At 42.7% G+C, this 15,911-nt stretch overlaps 1 protein-coding gene across 1 annotated transcript in view; it reads left to right on the top strand.

Annotated features, from left to right (window-relative positions):
- Positions 1 to 3,538: 3,538 nt before the first annotated feature.
- Positions 3,539 to 15,911, top strand: part of LOC129708161 (beta-2-glycoprotein 1-like) — a 28,908-nt gene continuing 16,535 nt past the window's right edge. Inside the window, exons 1-3 of the mRNA XM_055653751.1 lie at positions 3,539 to 3,692; positions 9,867 to 10,040; positions 13,163 to 13,259. Of these exons, the coding sequence (XP_055509726.1) occupies positions 3,626 to 3,692; positions 9,867 to 10,040; positions 13,163 to 13,259 (338 nt within the window). The 5' untranslated portion in view covers positions 3,539 to 3,625. The remainder of the gene's footprint in view (positions 3,693 to 9,866; positions 10,041 to 13,162; positions 13,260 to 15,911) is intronic.

The following is a 15,911-nucleotide window of genomic DNA, read 5'->3' as shown; positions in this document are numbered from 1 at the left end:
CCACCTTGAAGATTTTATATTCCTCTATAAGGTCAATATTTTACAAACCTGTTTGTAGTACATGGTATGACTCTTGATCGATTGTCATATTCATACACAAGGATTTACCACTGACTTCATCTACACTTCACACTGCTTCAGAAAAGCAAACCTTTCCAAGCCCAGTCATTCCTTCATCTGCCGACTCCTGTCTCGCAGAAAATACAGAAGTATTAAATCGCACAGACAGACTCAGGAACAAATTCTTCCCCTCTGTTATCTGGCTTCAGAACTGTTAACAGAGGGTAAGAAGCAGTTCCTCAGTCTGGTGGTGCGCGCTTCCATAAGCTAGGCTATAGGCCTGATTCTCCTACCTAACCAATCAGTACGGGAGCACCTCAAGGCTGTGTGCTCAGCCCCCTGCTGTATACTTACTCTATACTCGTGACTGTGTAGCCGGACACAGTGCAAACTCCATCATCAAGTTCGCCGACGACACCACCGTTGTTGGACGAATTGCAGATGGCGATGAGTCAGAGTATAGAAGTGAGATGGACCGACTGACCAAATGGTGCCAGCACAACAACCTGGCTCTCAACATCAGTAAAACCAAGGAACTGATTGTGGACTTTGGAAGGGGAAGGATGAGGACCCACAATCCTGTTTATATCAATGGGACGATGGTGGAAAGGGGCAAGAACTTCACATTTCTGGGCATGCATATTTCCGAAGATCCGATGATCTGTCCTGGACCCAGCACACTGATGCAATGATAAATAAACCACATTAGCACCTCTACTTCCTGAGAAGATTAAGGAGATTTGGTATGTTAAAGAGGATTCTCTTAAACTTCTACAGGTGCACAGTAGAGAGCATATTGACTGCTTGCATCGTGGCCTGGTTCGGCAACGAACGTCCAGGAGCGGAAAGGTCTGCAAAAGGTTGTGAACACTGCCCTGTCCATCACTGGCTCTGACAACCCCCCCCCCCCCCCCCCCCCCCCCCATCGAAGGGATCTATCGCAGTCACAGCCAACTTCATCTGCAACCTACACCACACACTCATGTCACCATTGCCATCGGGAAGAAGGTACAGGAGCCTGAAAACTGTAACGTCCAGCTTCTTCCCTACTGTCATCAGGCTATTAAACACAACAACAAATAAGCTCTGAACTACAGTAGACTATTATTATTATTGAACTATATTTGTTTATTTATTGAGTGTGCGTGCATGTGTATGAACACTGAACCTTTTTTTCTCCCGTTATGTACTATGTTTACACATTCTCTTGTGCTGCAGCAAGTAAGAACTTCTGGTCCTATCTGCGACATGTGACAATAAAACACTCTTGACTCTTGTACTGTGACGCTGCAGTGCTGGAAGCTGCATTCTGCACTCTGGACAACATCTTGGTCTTTGCTCTGCTTATTGTTCTTGTATTTGGCCTGAGTTGATTGGGTCGCGTGCAAAACAAAGCTTTGCACTGTATTTAGAGGGTACTAAACCTAAACCTAAACCAAAACCTAGATGGACATTAATAAAGAATTGCCTGTTTATAGCTCTGTTGCAAAAGCAGCAACAACAAGCAACCTCCAGGCACCACTACCAGTGCTCTTATGACTGCAGTGAAAAGGTTAAATATATTCACTCCTTATCTTTAGTATGTTGACTCAGTGCAATTGGTGAAATAGATTATGTCTCTGCCATTATTTGTTAAACGATAACATTATTATTAAAAATCAGGCTGTTACAAGAAGCGCTCAACTGGTTCGTAACCTCTCCCCTCCCACCGCCCCCACCAATCATTCTGCTCCCTTATAGTGTAAAAGGAAATGAGCATAATTACCACAGATTACAATCTCCTTGCCAATTAGTCATCAGATATTAACTTGATACTTTATTGTCATTTGTTGTAAGCAAGAGGATTGTTGTCAATTAATAGTCATCTCTTTAGTACATGGGGTGTCAGGGGTTATGTGGAGAAGACAGGAGAATGGGGTTAGGATGGAGAGATAGATCAGCCATGATTGAATGGCAGAGTAGACTCGATGGGCCGAATGACCTAATTCTACTGCTATCACTGATGACCTTATGATCTATGTTGAAAGTACAGCAGAAAAAAACTGCAGGAGGAAGTCAGTGGGTCAGGCAGCATCTGTGGAGGCAAAGCGATGGCCAAAGTTTCGGATCAAGACTGCGTCGCGGCGGCGATGCCTCATGGATCGACCCACGGTCGATGAGAGCGTGGAGGACCACCGGGAAGGGGGAGGGGAAGAACAATGGGGTACCCGGCATGGGAGGGACCGCCATGAGCGGGGAGATGGGGGGAGAAGAATGGACAATTGTGGGTGGGGGAAGGACAAAGGACAAGGGGGACCTGGCGTGGGGGAACTACTGGGGGGGGACACAACGACACACAAAAGGGGGATCCGGCGTACTTTGTAACTGTCAGCGCTGTAGCTGGCCAGAATTACATGGAGGGGGTGCCTGGGGTTTTCCAGGATGACCTGCACCTTGCGCCTCATACGCCTCTCAAGCACATCCATCCCAGAGTCCACTCTCCCCTCCAGCACTGAGCTAGCCCGTTTTATCAGTTTGTCCAGCTTCTTGTTGTTTCCCGCACTGATGCTGTTGCCCCAGCAGACAACAGCGTAGAAAATGACACTTGCAACCACAGTATTGTAAAACATGGGCAGCATATCATTACGCACATTGAAGGATTTGAGCCTTCTGAGGAAAAAGAGTCTGCTCTGGCCTTTTTTGTAGAGGGCGTCAGAGTTGACAGACCAGTCCAGTTTGTTATCAAGGTGCACTCCAAGGTATTTATATGTCAGCCCCTGCAGCGTCAGCCCCAAGTCACTCTCCATCCTGACTTGGAAATAGAGAAACAAGGAACTGCCGTTACTAGTTTACAAAAATAGACACAAAGTGCTCAGCGGGCCCGCCAGCATCTCTGGGGGGGGGGGGTCAAGGAAAGAGCATTCACGTTGCGGCCCTGTTTCCACCAATCTTTCCACCACTACGCACAAGAAGCACAAGAAGCGACAAGACAGACACCATTGTATAAGCGACAGGCAGATGCCGAGAAATGTGTTCAGCTCTGGCTGAACAACTTCTAATCTTGTGTGTGGACTCGACAAGAAGAAGCATCTCTGGAGCACCTGGTTAGCGAAGGTTTGTAGTCAGGGCCCTTCTTCACACTTGGAAATACATCGGCGTTCATTCACCATCCCTCGCTCACAGCATTGTGGACGTAACAATATTACACGGACTGCAGAGGAGATTAGTTTAACAGCATCATGTTCTGCATGGGCACTATGGGCCGAAGGGCCTGCTCCTCTGCTGTGCTGTGGTGATTTAAGACAAATATAGCTTCTTCCTCTAATGCAGTGTCCTTTGACCCCAGTTAAACCAGAGGCTACCTAGTGTAGCCGAGGACTTTTCAGATTGGGAAATAGCCTGACCGGGAACATTTCACAATGTTATTGACGAAAGAGGAAAGTTTACTTTTTTTGCACTCCCGAGGTCAGTAACCCATGGTTGGTTGATGATATATTACCAATATGTACCAAGCTGATTCATATCAGGCTATTAAACCACAGTGGTCTAACTGGCTCTGTACAATTCACCTTTTGAAAAGCAGACGATGGGCACTGTCTATTTCCTCCTTGCGCTAGTTTATCAACTGTGTGTTTGTAAATATGTTTCAGCAGGTAAGTGATTGTGAATTGCAATGTTTCAATGAAACCTTTCTTGTGTTGTATTTCATTGTACTAGTGGTTTACCGTGGAGAATATTAAGAAACTCGCCACAGAATACTCGATTCCCCAGCTACCCTCTTGCTCCTGATTTACTTACAGGATGATTTTCAATCCTATTTACCAAATATATTTAATGACTCTTTTATACCCTCCTAACTTCTTCCTTACGTTCTCTCCTACAATCCACAAGAAACTCCCTGATCACAGTTTCCTGTCGTTGGTTTCCAAGTCAACCCTCCTTCAGGCAGAGAGTGGTTTTAAGGGTCTGTCCCACTTCCGCGATTTTTCCGGCGAGTTGCCGGCATTTCGCTTCTCTGGTCCTGAGTAGTCGCCCAAAGAGTCGTACCCTTTTCTGGTCGCCGCTGGATTTTCAACATTTTGAAACTTTTCGGCGACCTGCTGCGACTATGACGGGTGCCGGCAATTCGCCGAAAAAAATCGATGAAGCGGGACAGGCCCTTTACTTTCACCTTGCCCTACGACCCTGGCTAACTCTGTTGTGAACCCTATTCCACACACTGCGACTTGGTCATGTTTGTTGCTGCTGTATACAAACAGACAAGCTCTTTGCAAAAATGTGCCCCCCTCATTCCTGCCCCTGCAGACCCACATTGCCCGTGAACTTCTCCAAGAACTGCTACTCCTGTCTCAGATGAACAGTCCACATGTATCTGATGTTAACAAAACTGTCGCTCATCTCATAATCCCAGGCCAGCCATCCTTTTCCCATATTCCATAATATATCCTCTGTCATAGGCGGCCATTTGGTCCATCAAGTCTATGCTGTCTTGCTGAGCAATCCCATTCCACCATCAACTTTCCCAGTAACCTATTCTCCCCATATTCCCACCAGCTCTTCCAATATTTTACCAGCCACTTACACACTAGGGTCACTTTAGAGTGGTCAGTTCACCTCCTTGGGATGTGGGAGGAGTGTGGAGCTGCACTTAGCCACAATGAGAATGGGCACACTCCACACAGGCAGCAGTTCTTCCTCGTGTCTGGCCATCTTCTATATCACGTCTTTCCAGGTCGGTCAGTGACGGGTGACGGTAGGTGGTTGCAGAATTGGCTACTTCAGTCAGTCACTGTGGTACAGTTTCTGTCGTCAGCATTGCCCATGATGCGCCACGTGGAGGCTTCTGCTTGCATCCCACAGGCAGCAGTGGAAGACAGAGACACTCCTCTAGTCAAGGCCTCTATTCATGCCCTCAGTCCAGCTCTCAAGACACCTGGGCCGACTGACTGCTACTACGGAACACAGATGTCTTCTCCCTTAGCTCTGTATCCAGAAATGTAACTCAAGCAGACCTTCTGTCTGACCCGCTTTGTGCAACTGCAACTACAAATCACCCGCTACAGAACTATAGCCCTGATCGTGCTAGCAGTCAGCTGGATACAACATGCCCAACTTTCCTCTGGGCCTCTATGCTTGTTCACTGTCAGGAAAACACTGAAGGTTTCATTCAGTGGCTTCTGACTTCTTGCTCCTCCATTGGACTCACCATTGAATTCAAGGTAATTTTACTGGGGAGACGATGGAATGACCAAGGTGGAATTGGACCTTGATTAAGTTGGCTGCTTTCCTGAGCTGAGGTGTAGATGGAGTGGATGATGGGCATGTTGTTCTGGTTGGTTTAGCAATCCATCTCCTTGCTCCTCCTCTTCTTTCACACGAGTTCTGCTGCATTCACAGAATATCCTTTCCCAAGTGCCCTTTACCACATTTTACTCAATATTGTTTGGTTTCTCTCTGTAATCCACAACAATTATCAACAGATTGATTTCCCTGTCATCTTGAGGTATGGTCCCTTAAGCATATTAAACCATTGCCTGCATCTATCTCATGCAATTACTGAGCTGTCTGATGCTGTATTTATCATAAGGTACTGACCATTTATCTTGATGCAGGTTTTCTCCTCAGTGACCATCTAAGGCAGTGGTGGCCAAACCTTCTGGACCTTTGATAGTATTCATAAGTTTGGTAACCTCAAGACAATTGATTTTTATACTCATTTGTATTAGAAATGCTCCACATTGTATAACAATAAAAACTCTAACCACGTATTTACTGCATGCTGGAGTTGCAAGCCCTTTGAGTCCACAACCAGACAGCAAATCTTGGAAGTGGGTTGTTTTTGTCTAGGTGGTTGGTCAAGAGAAGTGATGATTTGTAAGGATTTGCTTTCACCAACTTGACCATGGAATGCAGCTGAATATTACGCCGAACAATGACTCACTCACTTGTATTCTTGAGTTGAAGATGGGTCATCCATCAGAGAATGAGCACTTAGTGTGAATGATGGTCCGTGAAATAACAAAACAACATTCTGTCTGTCAATCAACTTAAGAAAATATAAATTACCTTCCATCGGGTACAGCAACATGATCTTAATGTGTAGAACATGGAACAGTACTACACAGGAACAGGCCCTTCGGCCCACAATGTCTGTGCCGAACATGAAGCCAAGACCAACTCTTATATGCCTGCACATCATTCATATCCCTTCATTCCTTGTATATCCCACCATGTGCACATCCAAAAGTCTCTTAAATGTCATTATTGTATCAGCCTCCTCCACCACCATCACCCCAGCAACACAGTTCAGGCAGTCACCGCCCACTGTGTAAAATACTTACCCCGCACGCACATCTCCATTACATTTTGCCCCTCACCTGAGAGCCATGTCCTCTGGTATTTGATATTTTCATCCAGGGAAAAAGACCTCGTACTGTAATGACCTTGTTTGTTAAGTCTGTTACAGAAGGATTTTCAAATGGAAACTTGTTTTGATTCATTTTATGGTGATGTTTTATACTGAGCAAGCGGTGCTGCGTGGATAAGAGACACTGTCTTTAGCAGTGAATACTTCTGACTCTGATTTAACAACGTTTTTCACTGCATGTCAGTCGATGTGACGAAATACATATGTATGTCACCGTATATCATTGAGTCATAGAATCCTTGTCCCAACCCGTTCATGCTGACCGTCCTCTCTCAGTCTCGGCAGCTCCATTCATCCAGCCCTGGAACTTAAACCCTGGGTCCCTGGCTAGACTGACAGGACACAATACACATCTCAGGTTCAGTTTGGATTGGCATCTTTTCCATGAATTTGGGTTTAGGTTAAGGTGTATCATGCTGGGCTAGTCCAGTTCTGTATCTGTGCCAGTTTGGCGAGTGTGTGGGTGATGGGTGATAGATACTCAGCTAGCAAGCAGAAGTGGGACAATCTGGGATTGGATGACGAACCTGAGGTGTTGACCAGGTTAGAGGAACTTTGCAAAGTACCTTGGCACACAGAAAAGTGCAGCATAGGAGCCGGTCCTTCAGCCCTCAACGTCTGTGCTGGACATGATGCCAAGATAAACTCATTTCATCTCCCTGTACGTGATCCATATCCCCCCTCATTCCCTGCATATTCTTGTGCTTATCTAAAAGCCTCTTAAATGCCACTGTCATATTTGCCTCCATCACCACACCTGGCAGCCGTTTCAGGCACCCACCACCCTCCACAAAAAAAACTTGCTCTTTTGTCAGGCAATGATATTAGCGCATAAGTGATGGGTGAGGGTCATGTCCTGGGATTGAAGTACCTTTAGTGAGACCTTCACCCTTGTAAACCTCCCCCATTATCTCTTGTGCGCCTACCTTTTCAGCAAGCTTCAATGGAAGCAATTACAAGGTAGTGATAGCAGCGGGAAGGAATGGCCACAGCAACGCCGTCTAACTGCCTTCACATGTCACGGTATTTATTGATCACAAACGCATTTCAGGCGCGCTGGTAAAACGTCATGAAAGGTCACTGCTCTTGTGACATTTATTGGTAAATGTTAGAGATGTAATAGGTCAAATTGAAGTACATTTCCAATCATTTGCAAACTTATCTCTAGTGGGAAGGTATTTCAAAATACAGACAAGGCTAAATAAACTCCAACAGAATATCTATCTGTGCGGTAGAAAACACCTTTACTGTCCCAGAATGCTAGTCTTTTGATTTTATCGGTGATTTACTTAACTGCTCAATCCTCATGGAATGTAATTAGTTGGAACTATAAACATTGAAAAAAAAAGACATTTATTTAATGGAAGAAAATACATTTTAAAGGGAAAGTGGAGGCTCAAATAGAGAGAAATGTTTAAGGAGAGAAACAGATGTAAGGAGAAGAAATGATTTGGATTAGTGAGAGGAAAATGATCACTGGAAAGCAATAAGTAACAAGGAAACAAAGTGGAGGAAAGCTGAAAATGACATTGAATAGACTGGACCATTTGGTAAGCCTTTCACCACTCATCATAAGAAATAAGAGCAGGGAATGGCTATTCCATCCAGTGACACATTCAATTAATAATCCTCATCATCTCATCCACTTTACGGTCTCATTTCCACATCATCAGATTAGATGAAGTGTTCAAAGTTGCAAAGGTCATTTTTGTAAGATCTCTCCTATGTGGCCACTGGGTAACCTAGCTTTGTGTACTCTGAGTTCAGGGGCGGGTCATTTAGCTGTGGGAGTTTGAGCAATCACCTGAACATTTATGACAGGGAGGTTGGACAGGGCATGGTGTTTGGAATTGTGGCCATTTCCTACTCAGACCGAGTAAAGGCATGAAAGGCATAAAATGATAGTCTGATATCAGCCTGCAGAGTTATAGGTGTCTGAAAGGCTCCGATTTTATTGGTGCCGACCACCAATGTCTGAAAGTCTCTGATTTCATGGCATCCATTCAAGGATAAGAGATTACTGTTATGAGGATAGAATGGAAAGCTGTGATGGGGGCCTGGAACGCATCACCAGGGGTGGTGGTGGAGGCAGACACAATAATGACATTTAAGAGACTTTTAGGTTGGCACACGGATATATAGGAATGGAGAGATATGGACCACATGCAGGCAGAAGAGATTAATTGAACTTGGCATCATGTTCAGCATTATCATCATCGGCGGTCACTCGAAACGAGTATGACTGTCCTCTCATGGAGGACGCCTGTGTGTGACTTTGTTTAACTTGGGGAGACTGGTGCACAGACAGCAACCCCATGGTCCTTGACAGATCTGGGTCAGGATCCAGAGGCATGGAACCCAAGACGACCGGAGACCCTTTTCTGCTGCAGCCTTCATCAGCCTTCCCAGCCGTTGTGACGCTCCACTAAGGTCACCCATCATCCTCCGCCTATTCCACCATGGTTGGATTGCTCTTTGTCCGCGACCTCCCCCTTGACCTTACCGCCATGGGTGACCCTACCAGGAGCATCGCTCCAGACGGCATCGCTCTCAGGATCTCAGGTCCACACAAGCTTCTCCACCACGACAAGGTGACAATCCACAGAGAAGTCAGCATTATAGGCCCAACATGATGCCTGCACTGTTGCATGTTCTATTCTGATTCACGTCAAGAAATACAACAATTGGACATTTTATAAAATGTTAAAAGATTTTAGAGCTGTGGGGGGGAAAGGAGTAAATGAAACTGAGTGGATTATTTGATAAAGAACCAATATAATCTCAATGGGCCAACAGCCTTGTTCTAATTCAATGTCAATAAATGTAAGAATTTACAACTTTATCCTGAGGGAAACAGGTATTGTATAAGTTGATAAACTGTGAATTCAAGGACCACTTGTTGAAATGGTCAGACTAAGGTGTGTACTCTGTGTGTGTGTGTACTCTGTGTATATACGTGTGTGTGTGTGTGTGTGTGTGTGTGTGTGTGCATGGGTGTGTGTGTATGTGTGTGTGTACATTTGTATTCCATGGCGGGGAAGGTTGTGATATGGATCGAGCACTTATGGGAGTCAGAATAATTGATCAGTGCCATTGAATGTGGAGACTGACTGTTGCAATTGGTTGAATTGGTTGATCTGCTGAAAATTCAAAACCCACTTTTTAAAAATCTGATTGGTGGTTTTTATCTATTCATCAGAGTGAATCATTTGGATTAATCCATGCTTTAATATGGTGGTTGGAGAATGGACTAGCTGGGCAGATGAACTTCCCTGGTGAAGAGATGAGTGATGTTCAGTAGGAAGTAGTCGGGTGGGCAGGTTGAGAGGGAGAAAATGCATGGAAAATAAATGAAAATATATTGCAGAGAAAATTACATTGATTTCCTCCTTCTCCGTAGCATGTGGCAGACCATCATATGTCATCAATGCATATGTGGTGAATGGAAAGATGGTGTATGAACCCGGTGAAGAAGCAACGTACTCCTGTGTGCCCGGATATGTGGGTCATGGCTCCAACAAGCTTATTTGTCCAAAGTCTGGCATCTGGGGCCAGCCCAAAATTCAGTGTGAACGTAAGTGTACAAAAATTTTACACTACATCTCAGTACATGTAACAATAATAATAAACCTAAATCTAAATTGTGTACAATTTTACTTACAACTGCAATTCCATCTGAGGTCAGGCAGCTTCTTCTTTTTCTGAAGCTTGAGAAACAGCACCTCATCTCTCAGTAAAGTGCTTCGTAGCCTTCCGGATCCGACACTTATTCTGATCATTACCACCATTCCCAATAGGAGGGAGGTTAAATAACAAAAATAAAACACTGCAGATGCTGGAAATCTGAAAAAAAAAGCAGAAAATGAAAGAAATACTCAACAAACCAAACAGTATCCATGGAAAGAAAAGCAGAGTTGATGTTTGAAGTCAAGGAACGGGAAAACTATTAAAAATTCAAGGGACACTATAAGAAGGGTCTCGATCCGAAACGTTGCCTATTTCAAGTTCATAGATGCTGCTGCACCCGCTGAGTTTCTCCAGCATTTTTGTCTACCTATTAAAAATCAAGCATCATTTAAGTTCCCTGGGGACGGTGATGTGCCTGAGAATATAGAGACAGTAGACACAAAATCTTCAGTCTGAAAAAAGGTCTCAACCCTTCTTCAGTCTGAAAAAAGGTCTCAACCCGAAACGTCGCCCATTCCTTCCCTCCAGAGATGCTGCCTCACCCGCTGAGTTACTGCAGCATTTTGTGTCTACCTTCGATTTAAACCAGCATCTGCAGTTCTTTTTTAAACAACTATAGAGACAGCGTTGTGAAAGGGTGCTGATCAGAGTTGTCAAGGCAATAGTTACTTTAAAAATCAGCACTAAGGAACGGAAGTTCAAAAGGATAAACAAATTGAAACAGAAAGATGCAGCCATATAGGTGCAGAGATAAAGAAAAGATTGGTTACCTTAAATAGTTAAATATTAAATCCCAAGGGCTACAACGTACTGAGGCAGAAGATGTGCGCTGACATTGAACCTCATTGGAACAATGTAGGGAGCCAGAGACAGAGAGGTCAGAGTGGGAACAGGATTCTGAATTAAAGTGACGGGTGACAGGAAGTTCACAATCACCCCTGTAGACTGAACAGAAAGCAAAGCAACTACCCAATCTGTATTTGGTGATGATCACTGAATGTGGAAGCAAGTGAGGTGGAAGATGAGGACCAAGGGAAGGCAATCTTTGTTCTGGTTAGGAGGAAAGGGGTTGAGAACACGTGCTGAAATAACAGGTGCTTTTTCACACAGAGAGTTGTGAGTCTGTGGAATTCTCTGCCTCGGAGGGTGGTGAAGGCCGGTTCTCTGGATACTTTCAAGAGAGAACTAGATAAGGGTCTTAAAGATAGCGGAGTCAGGGGATGTGGGGAGAAGGCAGGAACGGGGTACTGATTGGGGATAATCAGCCATGATCACATTGAATGGCCGTGCTGGCTCGAAGGGCTGAATGGCCTACTACTGCACCTATTGTCTATTGTCTATTAATAGAGGAGGAGAATTGCTTGAGAACCCTGCAAACCATGGTAGAGGGCAAGCCATAGTGAAATAAATGGTAAACAACTTAAAGACACTGGCATATAAACGAGTTCTGCTGGTGCTACTTACACGTTGTTATGTTCATTTCTTGACCACCAACCTCCCACTGCTGCTTTGCATCATCATTCACTTTGCCAGTTAATGTCATGCCCTCTACACTGCCACACAGCTTCCCTTGTTTGCTCCTTCCCCTCCCGACTTCACATTGACATTTGAATCTCTGAAATTGTTCCAGTCTGAACAAAGTTCATTAACCTGGAACATCATGTCTGCTTTTGACTTCATTAACTGGATCCTAATTCTTTTGCTGTGAGGTTTCAACTCACATTAGTTGAGACCAGTAGATTGCTACCCTAAAGCCACATTCCATCATCATAAACATTCAATGTGAATAACAGGATGCTTCCCAGGTGTCACGTAAAGGACAAATCAAAGCAGGTCCTGCCAAAATGGTAGAAGATCAAGCAGCTTGGAAGGAAAGAATAATATTAATATATTTGTTTGAGGAAGACAGTTTGAAAGCGAGGTGACAAAAATAAATCAGGAGGTGAATTATGCAAATGAACAAAAAAGTTGCAAAATAATGGAATCCAAAATAAAAATATAATAGTAAGCAAAGGAAATAAGCAAATTTGAGAGCAGAATTCTCTGAGTATTAAATGAGGGAACACAAAACCTATAATTGAAATATAATCTGAACAGAGAAATTGTGGATCAAGTTATCTTTAGTTCAGGAGATGGAAACAGTCTTATCAATAGTGGCATTTATTGTCCATCCCCAAACTGAGGAAATAGTAATGAACATTTCTCAGGACATTTGTCAACTAGATGGGTTTCTAGCAGATTCGTGGTTACTATTACTGAATCCCCATTAAGGTATCCTAAGCTTTTGTAAAATCACCTTCATACCTTTGAAGAAGTCACTAAATTTGAAGATAATTTATTGTATATCAGTTCATATGTTTTCAATAAATCTTTAGCTCAGAATGGGTCATTATTACGACAGCTTAATTGAATGGCAGTATCAAACATTTAGGAATCTATCATGTGAGAGTTTATAGAATAGAATATGTTTATTGTCATTGCACAATCTGAGCAACTAAATTCCATTTGCTTCTCCTCCGTTAAAAGAAATACAACACAACACCAATGCACATATGTACAGTTAATAGTAGAATATAAATACATTTTTAAAAGAGTTTAAAAGAATTTAGCGGTATTCCTCGAAGTTACTTCTTGCTTCCCAGTGTTCACTATTGGAGTTAAGCTCTTTTATCGCACAATGGTAGAAACTATTTTTTAGTCTACCAGTGCGAGCCTGCAGAGACCTGAATCGCCTCCCGGAGGGTAGCAGAGTAAAAAGGTGGTTGGCAGGGTGGGATGTGTCCTTCTTGATATTTATGGCCCTGCGCAAGCATCGGGCCTTGTATATGTCATCCAAGGAGGGCAGGTTAGCGTTTGTAATGCGCTGCGCAGTTGTTATAATTCCCTGCAGCGTCCTCCTCTCAGCCACAGTACAGCTGGCAGTAGATGTGTTAGAAAATGATCAGTAGATGTGTTAGAAAATGACATGATTGTTAAATAATTTAGTTATGTATTTTTCTCCCCTAAAAGTCAGAACATGCTCACTTCCAAAGAGGCTGGAAAATGGAGAATTTCGCGCAACGGAGTTCAAGTTTGGGAAACAAATTTACTACCATTGTAATGAAGGGTAGGTACTCTGCAGTGGAGGCACAACAACTTCATGATAATCATCCAATATTACAAACCAAACTGTGCAAGTAGCCTGTTCAGCTCCTAATAGCCAACAAAGAGCTTTTGATGTAAATTCTTAATTTTGGCATCCATACACGACAGCTTCTTCCTTCATCATCTTTTCAGGCAGTAAGCACCAGAATTTTTCTGTAGTCATAAAGATAGGAAAAAAGTTAATTTTCTGCAAATCCTTCCATTATATTCCATGTTATAGTTTATTTTTGTATTTCTTGCTAGTTTAATCTTGTATTTCATTTTACTTTTGTTTATTAATTTTTTAATCAGCTGCTAAATTCTAAACACTACTGATCTTCAGGTTTACAGCCTCTACTGACAACTTCATAAACTTTTCCCCTTAGAGTTCAGAACTATCTTTCTCTTGAATTCCATGAGAATGTATATATTGTGACTTAATGTATATATTTTTGCATATCAAATAATATTATTTTAATGCCTGTTGCCAGTTCAGCATTTATTTTAATACTGTCCAACCCTTACCAATCTACCATTACCAAATCACAACTCCCCTCCCCTGCAGTTGCTTCCTTCTCATTTTTGACGTATCTATTGATGTTCTTTGAGGATGTGTCCACTAGAGTTGATAAAGGGGGAAATCATTGAAGATACAGTATTGGGATTTTCAGACAGCTTTAGGCTAACCAGACATTTAGTGAACTTGGTTACACAGAATCAGAGGTAATAGACCAGCATGGATTGAATGCTGATTGATATCGAATAGAGAGAAAGAGTAACAAGGCTTTGGCAGGCTGTGGCAATTGGACGAGGTAGATGTGAAATTACTTCACTCAGAGGGTGATGAATCTTTGGAATTACATGCCTCAACATGTTATGAAGACTCAGTCATTGATTGCATTTGAAGCAGAGATTGGATATTAAAGGAAACACTGGGTATGGAGACAGGAAAGTAGAGTGGTTTAGTTAGACTATCAGTCATAATCACATTCATTGGCAGAGCAAGCATGGAGAGCTGAAAAGCCATCCCTGAACGTATATCTTATGTTCCTAAGCTCCTCAAACTATGACCCAAGTTACTGAATTCACAGCAAAGGGAACTAGGTCCCTCCTATGAATTCAATCACCCATAGATAGTAGATATATCTGATTCTCAACTTGTTTATAAGAAGTGTAATTTTGAGAAGGTCTCTTTTCAACTGGATCCCTTCTCTCCGTAAGTTAACTTCTAAATCCACGTCATCTATTTTGGATAAAATAGTTGAAATCTTTCTCGAGAATGCAAAATAAATTCAGAATCTAGTTTAATCTAATCTTAAATTTGGGAATCCATTTATTGCAGTCCCTCAGTTTCTCAAGCGAATTGCATCATATGACTCATTCCTAAACTAACATTTGCGCAATTATTAAACTGCAGCACTTTATTTATCTGACCCTTTCTAAGACTGATGAAAAAGTCTGTTTCCTGAGTCAACACCACTGAATTTTATTGATTAAATAATTTTTCCTCCTATTTTTTAACACCAGTCATCCCATCAGTGATATCATGAGTCAGTGCGTAGGCGAACAAAAAGGCAGAAAATTATTGAACCACAAAAGCAACTTCAATCAATATGTAATAGAAACACACAAATTAATACCCATATTTCATTCAGGACTGTTTATAATTGTGTGACAAGTTCATAAATGATGGTGTGCAACAACCATAAGGTGATGCTCAAAGTCCTGATTTATAGATGACAATTTCAAAATTATGATGAAGACCACATGCATTTAACATGCAATAAATTATTTGCTGTCCCATAAACCATGGTTGCAAAGTCATATCCCAGCCCACTTTCCACATCTTCGCCTCATGAGAGTGTCACCCCTCTTCTTGACATCAGTACTTGGGGAATAATTCCCCCCTGAGTTCCCCTGGCAAGAATGTCAATTCACAGATTTGCAGCAATTTCTTAATTTTGTTACATAGGCACAGATATTCCCCAATTATCTAAGGTAGACAAAAATGCTGGAGAAACTCAGCGGTTGAGGCAGCATCAATGGAGCAAAGGAATAGGCGACACCTTGGATCAAGACCCCTCCTCAGACTGATTTTTCCAGCATCTGCAGTTCTTTCTTAAACATTTTGTCTACTTCACTGCTGAATCTCCTCGAGGTATGCCTACCTTGAAGGTTCTCCTCCTCGGTCTGACCTATTCCTTCGCTCCATAGATGCTGCCTTACCCACTGAGTTTCTCCAGCATTTTTGTCTAACTTCGATTTTTCCAGCATCTGCAGTTCTTTCTTAAACATTCCCCAATTATCTTGTTTCTTAGTAGTGTTTGTACTGACAACATAATGAGCAAATCTATGTTTCTAGCAGTACATCAAGTGTCTCTTACAACCCACATATCTTATCAGTCAAATCAGTTTTGTATAATATTGGGAAAACATTGAAAAGACCAACAAGGCAAAATAAATCTTTCTGAAGAATATCACACTAATGAGACGATTATCCACAAGACCCGGTTCCAACCTACATTAGGTCATCGTCTCATTTTATTTAATGTTCATGTTATTTTAAATGTATCCCGCTGATCATTTCCTTGTGGGAGTAAAACTGGGATTTATTTCAGAGGAAAAGGTTGTGCTT

This window comes from Leucoraja erinacea, chromosome 23 (assembly GCF_028641065.1).
Source record: "Leucoraja erinacea ecotype New England chromosome 23, Leri_hhj_1, whole genome shotgun sequence".
NCBI lineage: Eukaryota > Metazoa > Chordata > Chondrichthyes > Rajiformes > Rajidae > Leucoraja > Leucoraja erinaceus.
This window is presented reverse-complemented; position numbering and strand designations above follow the sequence as displayed.